Source organism: Penaeus vannamei, chromosome 4, assembly GCF_042767895.1.
Source record: "Penaeus vannamei isolate JL-2024 chromosome 4, ASM4276789v1, whole genome shotgun sequence".
Classification (NCBI taxonomy): Eukaryota; Metazoa; Arthropoda; class Malacostraca; order Decapoda; family Penaeidae; genus Penaeus; species Penaeus vannamei.
Window position 1 is genome coordinate 18,216,210 of NC_091552.1, and position 12,500 is coordinate 18,228,709.

The following is a 12,500-nucleotide window of genomic DNA, read 5'->3' on the forward strand; positions in this document are numbered from 1 at the left end:
TGTTTACTTTTATTGTGAGTCTTATTGAGTTTTCAATTTCAATTTTCAATTCTCACCTCTTTCTGATTTTTAATCGTTTCCTGCCCTTCCCCTTTCTCTGTCTTGTTCATTTTCTTCTCTCTTCCTTTTTGGAAACTGCATCCCATTTGCCATCTCGTCTTGCAGCCATTTGTGTAACTATTGTGAAATTTTCATCAGCTGTTTCTCTAGACACTCTTTATTATTATTATTATTATTATTATTATGTTGTTTTTTTGTTTTAATTAATTATTATTATTATTTTTTGCTACATTCCTTTCTTTTCCTTTTTGTTCTTGTCTCAGGTTTCTCCTTAAACAATCATCATACATAGAACGATACGCCTTGCTTTGTCTGCTACTTTTTTTTTCTTGATTTCACTTTTACTTTCATTGCAAACTAAACATTACTTCATTGCTCAACACAATACCCAATGAAGTCAGAGCAATACATAGACACGAAACATAGCAATGAACTTACACATTTCCCCCGAGTTTTAAAATCAGCGTATAGCTCATGAATGTGAGTCACAGTTACTCGTTAACAATGAATAGTAATGAGGATGGTCTGGCGAGTGTGAAGGTATTCTGAGAATCTCCGGTTAGCTTAGTGTTATGATCACAAAAAGGGAGCGTATGTAATCCTAAATCACTGTGTATCATATAAAGATACAGTTGATTGTGCATAACGCAAAGGTAGGTTTTAAATACCAGCATGATCCAACATAACCGATTTAACTTGTCAAGATAGGTCCAACATCCTAGACAGATTCAACGTGAAAATTATATCGATTGCAACAGTTAGGTATTAACATAGTTTTAACAGAATACTTAGCTACAATATGGCAGCATGGATTCGACATGGCAGCAAGAAAACTCAAATACATGAGTTGAAATCAAAGACAAAATATTCAGCACGACAGACTCTAGACTGAACACGATAGAGAAACTAGTCCGGGATGGTAGTAAGAACCTATAAGGCTATGTAGGTTTACAGAAATATACAATGAAACATGCTTTGCTAAAAATAAATCATGAGATGTATAAGTACCTAGCATTAACATAATTTTATGGACATAGAAAATAGAACGTAATCAAATAATTCGTAATATTATCTGTGTCATTACTGTGTGTTTTTATTATCATTGATACTGTTGCATACTCATTCTTGTTGTCATCGTCATTATCATTGCCATCAGGAATATGCGAACGAGTAATACTGTTAATAATAATGTATTTTTCATTTTTAGACGGATGTTTTCATTCATACAGTAATTAAAGTAATGGGAATCACGGAATTACGGTGATAGAAATTGATGATAAAAATGAATTTTTAACATCAGAATACACGGATTCTTCTTTTCTTTTGTGATTAAGAATGAACCCCTCTCAGTTGTTTTTGTTTACTTCTATATGTTAATTTTTTTCTATTATTTTTTTCTGATGATTAACTGATTGTACATCCATTCCGTTTCCATTTCTGCGATGGCTGACTCTATATAATTACGTAGTTACATGTTTATCTGATCTTCGTACTTTTCTTTCCTCATTATCCAGTAATTCATATTCAGCAGAGGTATAGACTGCTTCCTGTAATACCTTTCTTGCACAAGGCTTGGCGATGCTGTCTCGCTATTGGTCGGGGCGTAAAAGGTCGACCAATGACATTAAAGGATATATTCTACAATATCAGGCACAGAGATATATATATAAAGCCTTAGACCCAAAGCTTAGTATACTCAAATGCTTACTGGAGAAAACAGAACATTAAGCCTCCTAACTTTGAAGAGATTCTTTATCTACTGAGTGATTTGCAAGGTGTGTATATGTAAATTTGTGAAAAAAAACCGATCTGGTTATTGCATAAGGTGAAATAAATCACGATGTTTATAGACTATAGTATTGTCTTCATTGTTTGCCAAGGAAAATTAAGTACATCATTGCACTAATTTACTTATAACATTCTGACCTCTTGCGATTAACTAAGAACGTTTTGCTTTTCCTTTCAGATGAATAGCGCCCTTATCCTTCTGGTGGCCGTTGGTCTTTCCTGCTTGATGGCAGTCCAAGCATCCTCATTCGGCGTTCTAGCCGGCCTAGGAGCCTTGACGAGCGCTATAAGCAAACGGAGATATCACGGTGCAAGCCATGGACGCGGCCATGGCCATGGATATAGAGCTCCTAAAAGGAAGTACCGTCTCCGCTACCGCCGCTCCGTCGCAGCAGCTGATGAGGAAGATGACGACCTGATTTTGTCTGCAGTAGGACAGCTGGATGCCGACACCTGCATCCCCAAGATGTTTTGCGTCCTGCAGGCGAAGGATGAATCCGATCGCACACTGAAAGAGAACATGCTTGTGGAAATCTTAAGCGATAATACCATGAACCCAAACTCCTACAACGCTGCCTTCGTCTACGCTAGAGTCGTCGCCACTAAGGAGAAAGACTCCTCCGTCTGCAAGAAGGTTTTCCCCAAATGTTCACTTGGTGAGGAGGAACTGAGTGAGCTCTTGGATCTGGCATGGGGCTGTGACTGCAGCTCTGGAGGGAAAGAGTAAAGCTTGCAGCTAAAACTCATTGTCGCATCTGTTGGCATCTTCCTATGGCTAGAGCCACAGAAGGGTGACAAGGTGCTTCTCTCTCTAATGTCCGTTGGACAGCGAAAACACATGTTCACTGATGAGTCATACTGCAAAGAGAAAATCTCTAATTGCGATATGTCCTGCTAGTGTTCATACATTATATGCAGATATTCTGTGCCTAGTCTTAGATAATATTTATTTGCTTCATGACTGCGAATATACAGGTGGTTAACCCCAAAACAGATGTTTTATTTTCTACACCACATGCTGTATAGTTATGACAGCATATTTCTTACCATGCTGAAACTTTGATGACTTTAGACAAATAAATTTAAATATAGTTTCTAGAATGATTGTGTTTTATCCCTTTCTTTTTCACCATCACCTAACACATTACATATATTTCCAGGCATATTGTACAAGAATCCTGATTAGGCCACCAAAACTTAATAAATCTCTGTCTGCATAGCTATATTTATTTATATCTGTATCAGTCTATCTTTATATGAATCTATATATCTATTTCTATCTATCTATATGTATTTATTTATCTATGTATGTACCTATATATCTATATGTAAAATATGTATATATACATGTCCTTATTTATATAAATAAATATATAAACGTATATACATGTGCATGTACTTATTTATCAATCAATCTATGTCTTTACATTTATAACTAAATATTTATATGTATACATATATATATTTAAATAAATATATAAATGTATTTATATGACAAAGGAACAACGCAGGGAAGAACAAGAAAACTCTAAGGCATTTTCGCTGCATTGCTTCTTCAGGGTTTCTTCATGCCTTGGATAAACAATATATATACATATACATACTTACATTCATATATATGTACACACACACAAGCATATATATATATATATATATATATATATATATATATATATATATATATATATATATATATATTATATAAATACTTGTACACATGTTTATGCATCTGTCTATCTATATTTACATATAAATTTATATATGAATGCCCATATATATGTGTATGTGTATATATATGTATGTCTGTATGTCTCTCTTTCCTTACATATACACATATATATATATATATATATATATATATATATATATATATATATATATATATATATATATATATACATATATATACATACGTATATATTGTACATACACTCATGTATGTGCATATATATACACATTTGTTTTTGTTTAAGTATAATTGAATTAAATTGTTGAAAGTTTCTCTTTGCTTACCGTTTTTCACATTTATGGGACATTAGCACTTGTTTCAACTTCGGAATATAAACTATCAAACGTTACTTGGAAATATCCATATCTATTAATTATCCTGTTAAAAAAAAAAAAAAAATGGAAACCCTTTCTCTCTTAAATAGCTTTCACTGACAGCATAAGCACAGCTTCCAAAAGGAAGAACCTAGAGCAAGCGGTTTCCTTAATAAATCAGGGTGGAAACGATAACCATGTTCTTTGACTTCATTTTTTCCTCTCTCTTTCTGCCTTAAACCATTTACCATTTCAATTCTCTGATTTTTCATGTACCGGAGACGTGTATTATAAAAGCCTTCGGAGAAAAAAATAGGTTTATTTACCCTGAATTGATTGCCACGCGTGTGCAATCATAAGGAAAGGGCACTAAAAGAAAAAAAGAAAGAAAGAAAGAAAAAAATAAATGGTAGCACCAAAGCCATTAAACATACGAAGCAGCATCCAACCATTCCGGAATCCTCCATTCGCTTTCCAATCCACTCTAACGATGCTCCTTGCATTTCACTTAGTTTGACATATATGTGCTTATCTATTGTTTATATTTCATTGTGAAACTTGTAGATGATTAACAGTCTTATTCATTCATTTTTTAATTTGCCACCCCCTCCCTTTCTCATTTGTGTTCGTTCCCTGCCCTCCCCCTTTCTCCGTCTTGTTCATTTTCTTCTCTCTTTTCATATTTTGAAACTGCATCCCATTTGCAATCTCGTCTTTCAGTATTTTTTGTAACTATTGTGAAACTCTCATCAACTGTTTCTGTCGTTACTCTTTTATTGCTACATTCCTTTCTTTTCCTTTCTGTTCTTGTCTCAGGTTTCTCCTTAAACAATCATCATACATAGAACTATACGTTTTCCTTTGGTTGCTACTCTTTTTTCTTTCTTTCTTTCTTTCTTTTTTCTAGATTTCACTTTTACTTTTGGTGCAAACTAAACACTATTTCTTTGCTTACCACAATACCCATTGAAGTCAGAGCAATACATAGACACGAAACATAGCAATGAACTTACACATTTCCCCCGAGTTTTAAAATCAGCGTATAGCTCATGAATGTGAGTCACAGTTACTCGTTAACAATGAATAGTAATGAGGATGGTCTGGCGAGTGTGAAGGTATTCTGAGAATCTCCGGTTAGCTTAGCGTTATGATCACCCACAGGGAGCGTATGATATCCTAAATCACTGTGTATCATATTAAGATACAGTTGATTGTGCGTAATAGAAAGGTAGGTTTTAAATACCAGCATGATCCAACATAACAGATTTAACTTGTCAAGATGGGTCCAACATCCTAGACAGATTCAACGCGAAAATTATATCGATTACAACAGTTAGGTATTAACATGGTTTTAACAGAATACTTAGCTACAATATGGCAGCATGGATTCGACATGGCAGCAAGAAAACTCAAATACATGAGTTGAAATCAAAGACAAAAAATTCAGCACGACAGACTCTAGACTGAACACGATAGAGAAACTAGTCCGGGATGGTAGTAAGAACCTATAAGGCTATGTAGGTTTACAGAAATATACAATGAAACATGCCTTGCTAAAAATAAATCATGAGATGTATAAGTACCTAGCATTAACATAATTTTATGGACATAGAAAATAGAACGTAATAAAATAATTCGTAATATTATGTGTCATTACTGTGTTTTTATTATCATTGATACTGTTGCATACTCATTCTTGTTATGATCGTCATTATCATTGCCATCAGGAATATGCGAACGAGTAATACTGTTAATAATAATGTATTTTTCATTTTAGACGGATGTTTTCATTCATACAGTAATTAAAGTAATGGGAATCACGGAATGACGTTGATAGAAATGGATGATAAAAATGAATTTTTAACATCAGAATACACGGATTCTTCTTTTCTTTTGTGATTAAGAATGAACCCCTCTCTGTTATTCTTGTTTACTTCTATATGTTAAGTATATATATATCTATTTTTTCTGATGATTAACTGATTGTACATCCATTCCGTTTCCATTTCTGCGATGGCTGACTCTATATAATTACGTAGTTACATGTTTATCTGATCTTTGTGCTTTTCTTTCCTCATTATCCAGTAATTCATATTCAGCGGAGGTATAGACTGCTTCCTGTAATACCTTTCTTGCACAAGGCTTGGCGATGCTGTCTCGCTATTGGTAAGAGGTCGACCAATGACATTAAAGGATATTTTGCCACAATATCAGGCACAGAGATATATATATAAGGCCTTAGACCCAGAGCTTAGTATACTCAAATGCTTACTGGAGAAAACAGAACATTAAGCCTCCTAACTTTGAAGAGATTCTTTATCTACTGAGTGATTTGCAAGGTGTGTATATGTAAATTTGTGAAAAAAAACCGATCTGGTTATTAAATAAGGTGAAATAAATCACGATGTTTATAGACTATAGTATTGAACATAGGGATCAGTCTTCTTGCGATTAACTAAGAGAATACACATTTTGCTTTTCCTTTTAGATGAATAGCGCCCTAATCCTTCTGGTGGCCGTTGGTCTTTCCTGCTTGATGGCAGTCCAAGCATCCTCATTCGGCGTTCTAGCCGGCCTAGGAGCCTTGACGAGCGCTATAAGCAAACGGAGATATCACGGTGCAAGCCATGGACGCGGCCATGGCCATGGATATAGAGCTCCTAAAAGGAAGTACCGTCTCCGCTACCGCCGCTCCGTCGCAGCAGCTGATGAGGAAGATGACGACCTGATTTTATCTGCAGTAGGACAGCTGGATGCCGACACCTGCATCCCCAAGATGTTTTGCGTCCTGCAGGCGAAGGATGAATCCGATCGCACACTGAAAGAGAACATGCTTGTGGAAATCTTAAGCGATAATACCATGAACCCAAACTCCTACAACGCTGCCTTCGTCTACGCTAGAGTCGTCGCCACTGAGGAGAAAGACTCCTCCGTCTGCAAGAAGGTTTTCCCCAAATGTTCACTTGGTGAGGAGGAACTGAGTGAGCTCTTGGATCTGGCATGGGGCTGTGACTGCAGCTCTGGAGGGAAAGAGTAAAGCTTGCAGCTAAAACTCATTGTCGCATCTGTTGGCATCTTCCTATGGCTAGAGCCACAGAAGGGTGACAAGGTGCTTCTCTCTCTAATGTCCGTTGGACAGCGAAAACACATATTCACTGATGAGTCATACTGCAAAGAGAAAATCTCTAATTGCGATATGTCCGACTAGTGTACATACATTATACACAAATATTCTGTGTCTTTAAATAGATAATATTTATTTTCTTCATACCTGCGAATATGCGAGTGGTTGACCCAAAGACAGATATTTTATTTTGTACGCCAAATGCAGTATTGTTATGACAGCCTGTTGCTTATCATGCTGAAATTTTGATGACTTTAGACAAATAAATTCAAAAATAGTTTCTGGAATGATTGTGTTTTATCCCTTTCTTTTTCACCACCACCTAACACATTACCTATGTTCCCAGGCATATTGTACAAGAATCCTGATTGGGCAACCAAACCTTAATAAATCTATGTAGAGCTATATTTATTTATATCTGTATCAGTCTATCTTTATATGAATCTATATATCTATATCTATCTATCTATATTTATTTATATATATATTTATCTATATTATCTATATATCAATATGTAAAATTTTTATATTTACATGTCCTTATTTATATAAATAAATATATAAACTTAAAAACATGTGAATGCTGTATAGTTATGACAGCATGTTTCTTACCCTGCTGAAAGTTTGATGACTTTAGACAAATAAATTTAAATATAGTTTCTGGAATGATTGTGTTTTATCCCTTTCTTTTTCACGATCACCTAACACATTACCTACATTCCTGATTGGGCCACCAAAACTTAATAAATCTATGTATTGCTATAATTATTTATATCTGTATCAGTCTATCTATATATGAATCTATATATCTATATCTATGTATCTATATGTATTTATTTATCTATATCTATCTATATGTATTTATTTATCTATATCTATCTATATGTATTTATTTATCTATATATTTATGTATATATGTATCGATATATCTGTATGTAAAATATGTTTATACACGTCTTTACTTGTATAAATAAATATATAAACGTATATACGTGCGCATATACTTATCAATCAATCTATCTATATCTTTACATTTATAAATAAATACTTATATGTATATATATACATATTTAAATAGATATATAAATGTATTTATATGACAAAGGAACAACTCAGGGAAGAACAAGAAAACACGAAGGGATTTTCGCTGCATTGCTTTTTCAGGGTTTCTTCATGCCTTGGATAAAAAAAAAAAAAAAAAAAAAAAAAAAAATATATATATATATATATATATATATATATATATATATATATATATATATATATATATATATACTTGTACACATGTTTATGCATCTGTCTATCTATATTTACATATAAATTTATATATAAATGCCCATATATATGTATATATGTACACACATATATGTGTGTCTCTCTCTATATATATGCATATATATAAGTATATATATATATATATACATATATATATATATATATATGTCTATATATACATATATATATATTATATACACAATGTATGTTTATGTATAACTGAATGAAATTGCTGAAAATTTCTTCCTGCTCACCATTTTCCACGTCTTTGGGTCATATTAGCAGTTGCTTCATCTTCAGAGTATAAACTACCAAACGCTACTTGGCAACATGTAATTCTTCTAATTAGCCTTAACATGGAAACTTTCTCTCTTAAATAGCTTTCCTTGACCTGGCATAAACACGGCTCTTGTGGGAAATCTATTCCAAAAGGAAGAACCTAGAGCAAGCGGTTTCCTTAATAAATCAGGGTGGAAACGATAACCATATACTTTGACTTTATTTTTTCCTCTCTCTTTCTGCCTTTTAAACTATGTACCATTTCCATTCCCTGATTTTTCATGTTCAGTAGACGTGTATTACAGAAGTCTTCGGAGGGAAAATACTTTTTGTGTTTGTTTACGCTGAATTGATTGCCACGCGTGTGTAATCATAAGGAAAGAAGGGCACAAAGAGAGAGAGAGAGAGAGAGAGAGAGAGAGAGAGAGAGAGAGAGAGAGAGAGAGAGAGAGAGAGAGAGAGAGAGAGAGAGAGAGAGAGAGAGAGAAAGGTAGTACTAAAGCCATTAAACATACGAAGCAGCACCCAGCCATTCCGGAATCCTCCATTCGCTTTCCAATCCACTCTAACGATGTTCCTTGCATTTCATTCTAGTTTGACATATATGTGCTTATCTATTGTTTATTTTTATTGTGAGTCTTATTCATTGATTTTTCAATTTGCCCCTCCCCCTCTTTCTCATTTGTGTTCGTTTCCTGCCCTCCCCCATTCTCTGTCTTGTTCATTTTCTTCTCTCTCTTTTCATTTTTTGAAACTGCATCCCATTTGCCATCTCGTCTTGCAGCCATTTGTGTAACTATTGTGAAACCTTCATCAGCTGTTTCTCTCCTTACTCTTTATTATTATTATTATTATTATTATTATTATTATTATTATTATTTTTTTCCTACATTCCTTTTTTTTCCTTTTTGTTCTTCTCTCAGGTTTCTCCTTAAACAATCATCATACATAGAACGATACGCCTTCTTTATCTACTGCTTTTTTTTCTTGATTTCACTTTTACTTTCATTGCAAACTAAACATTACTTCATTGCTCAACACAATACCCAATGAAGTCAGAGCAATACATAGACACGAAAAATAGCAATGAACTTACACATTTCCCCCGTTTTAAAATCAGCGTATAGCTCATGAATGTGTCACAGTTACTCGTTAACAATGAATAGTAATGAGGATGGTCTGGCGAGAGTGAAGGTGTTCTGAGCATCTCCGGTTAGCTTAGCGTTATGATCACCCACAGGGAGCGTATGATATCCTGAATCATTGTGTATCATATAAATATATAGGTGACTGTGCGTAACACAAAGGCAGGTTTTAAATACCAGCATGATTGGTATAACATAACAGATTTAAATGGTCAAGATGGGTCCAACATCCTAGACAGATTCAACGCGAAAATTATATCGATCACAACAGTTAGGTATTAACATCGTTTTAACAGAATACTTAACTACAACATGGCAGCATGGATTCGACATGGCAGCAAGAAAACTCAAATACATGAGTTAAAATCAGACAAAAAAATCAACACGACAGAGACTCTAGACTGAACACGAGAGAGAAACTGGTCCGGGATGGTAGTAAGAACCTATAAGGCTATGTAGGTTTATTTAAGTATGCAATGAAACATGCTTTGTTTTAAATAAATCATGAAATGTATAAGTACCTAGTATTAACATATTTTAATGGACAGAAAATAGAACGTAATCAAATAATTCATAATGTTATATGACTCATTACTGTGTGTTTTCTTTATTATCATTAATACTGTTGCATACTCATGAATCTTGTTGTCATCGTCATTATCATTGCCATCAGGAATTTGCGAACAGGTAATACTGTTAATAATGTATTTGCCATTTTTACACGGTTTTCATTCACAGTAATTAGAGTAATGGAAATCGCGGAATTACGGTGATAGAAATTGATGATAAAAATGAATTTGTACCATCAGAATACTCGGAATTCTTTTGTGATTAAGAATGTACATATCTTTGTTCTTTTTGTTTACTTCTTTGTTAAAAATATTTTTATTTTTTTCCTGATGATTAATTGATTGTACTTTTTCCCTTCCGTTTCCATTTTTGCGATGGCTGACTCTATATAAATACGTAGTTACATGTTTATCTGATCTTCGTACTTTACTTTCCTCATTATCCAGTAATTCATATTCAACAGAGGTATAGATTACTTCTGTAATACCTTCTTGCACAAGGCTTGGCGATGCTGTCTCGCTATTGGTCGGGACGTAAAAGGTCGACCAATGACATGAAAGGATATTTTGCCACAATATCAGACACAGGGATATATATAAGGCCTAAGACCCAGAGCTTAGTATACCCATATGCTTACTGGAGAAAGCAGAACACTAAGTCTCGTATCTTTGAAGAGATTCATTATCTACTGAGTGATTTGCAAGGTGTGTATATGTAAATTTGTGAAAAAAGTCGATCTGGTTACATAAGGTGAATAAATCACAATGTTTATAGACTACAGTATTGAACATGGGGATAAGTCTTCATTGCCAAATAGAATGGAATATATTATTGCTTTTTACACTAATTTATTTGTAACATCTGACTTCTGTTGCGATTAACTAAGAACGTTTTGCTTTTCTTTTAGATGAATAGCGCCCTAATCCTTCTGGTGGCCATTGGTCTTTCCTGCTTGATGGCAGTCCAAGCAACCTCATTCGGCGTTCTAGCCGGCCTAGGAGCCTTGACGAGCGGTATTAGCAAACGGAGATATCACGGTGCAAGCCATGGACGCGGCCATGGCCATGGATATAGAGCTCCTAAAAGGAAGTACCGTCTCCGCTACCGCCGCTCCGTCGCAGCAGCTGATGAGGAAGATGACGACCTGATTTTATCTGCAGTAGGACAGCTGGATGCCGACACCTGCATCCCCAAGATGTTTTGCGTCCTGCAGGCGAAGGATGAATCCGATCGCACACAGAAAGAGAACATGCTTGTGGAAATCTTAACCGACAACACCATGGACCCAAACTCGTACAACGCTGCCTTCGTCTACGCTAGAGTCGTCGCCACTAAGGAGAAAGACTCCTCCGTCTGCAAGAAGGTTTTCCCCAAATGTTCACTTGGTGAGGAGGAACTAAGTGAGCTCTTGGATCTAGCATGGGGCTGTGACTGCAGCTCTGAAGGGAAAGAGTAAAGCTTGCAGCTACAAACTCTTTGTCGCATCCGTTGGCATCTTCCTATGGCTAGAGCCACAGAAGGGTGACAAGGGGCTTCTACTATTTAGTATTTATTTTTTTGATGCCTGCGAATCTGTTGTTTGTTGACCCAACGACAGAAGCTGTTTTATTTTCTGTACCAAATGTATAGATATGACATTATGTTGCTTACCATGCTGAAAGTTTTATTTTAGACAAATATAGACATATTTTCTGGAATTATTGTGTTTTGTTATTACTCTTTTTCACCATCACCTAACACATTACCTATATTTATAGGTACAGCGTACAAGAATCCTGACTGGGCCACCTCAATAGATAGATAGATAGATAAATATAGATACATATAGATAGATATAGATCAATCTTTACATATACTATCTATCTATCTCTCTATATATATCTAGCTATATATACACATACGAATATCTTTCTGTATGTCTATATATATAAAAAAAACACCTCCGTGTTGTTACTTATGGTAGAAAAACCCTCAATGCATAAATTAAATTTATTAAAGCAAGTGAGACAACAGTATTGGAATCGTCCTCGATTCCAATACTGTTCGGAGTCATATATCGTCATATAAACACAGACCCGAAGATGGAATCGAGGACGATTCCTAAACTGTTGTTTCACTTCAATAAATGTAGTTTGTGCATTGTGGGTTTTTCTACCATATATATATATATATATATATATATATATATATATATATATATATATATACGCACACAC

The 12,500-nt window shown here is 34.6% G+C and overlaps 3 protein-coding genes across 4 annotated transcripts in view; all 3 read left to right on the forward strand.

Moving 5' to 3' along the window:
* Nucleotides 1-7,276, forward strand: part of LOC113800064 (uncharacterized) — an 8,246-nt gene extending 970 nt beyond the window's left edge. Inside the window, exons 1-2 of one of the 2 annotated variants that reach the window (XM_070120822.1) lie at nt 6,141-6,230; nt 6,380-7,274. In XM_070120822.1, the coding sequence (XP_069976923.1) occupies nt 6,380-6,928 (549 nt within the window). In that variant the 5' untranslated portion in view covers nt 6,141-6,230 and the 3' untranslated portion in view covers nt 6,929-7,274. Of the gene's footprint in view, nt 1-6,140; nt 6,231-6,379 lie in introns of those variants that run through there. The other variant, XM_070120823.1, reaches the window with a different exon arrangement.
* On the forward strand, nt 1,746-3,112 carry LOC113803409 (uncharacterized). Its single transcript, XM_027354186.2, has 2 exons — nt 1,746-1,835; nt 2,027-3,112. Exon 2 carries the CDS (start codon nt 2,027-2,029, stop codon nt 2,573-2,575), a length of 549 nt encoding a protein of 182 aa, XP_027209987.2. The 5' UTR covers nt 1,746-1,835; the 3' UTR covers nt 2,576-3,112.
* Nucleotides 7,277-10,881: 3,605 nt separating the features above from the next.
* Nucleotides 10,882-11,981, forward strand: LOC113803415 (uncharacterized). Its single transcript, XM_070120824.1, has 2 exons — nt 10,882-10,988; nt 11,192-11,981. Exon 2 carries the CDS (start codon nt 11,192-11,194, stop codon nt 11,738-11,740), a length of 549 nt encoding a protein of 182 aa, XP_069976925.1. The 5' UTR covers nt 10,882-10,988; the 3' UTR covers nt 11,741-11,981.
* The last annotated feature ends 519 nt before the right edge of the window (nt 11,982-12,500 follow it).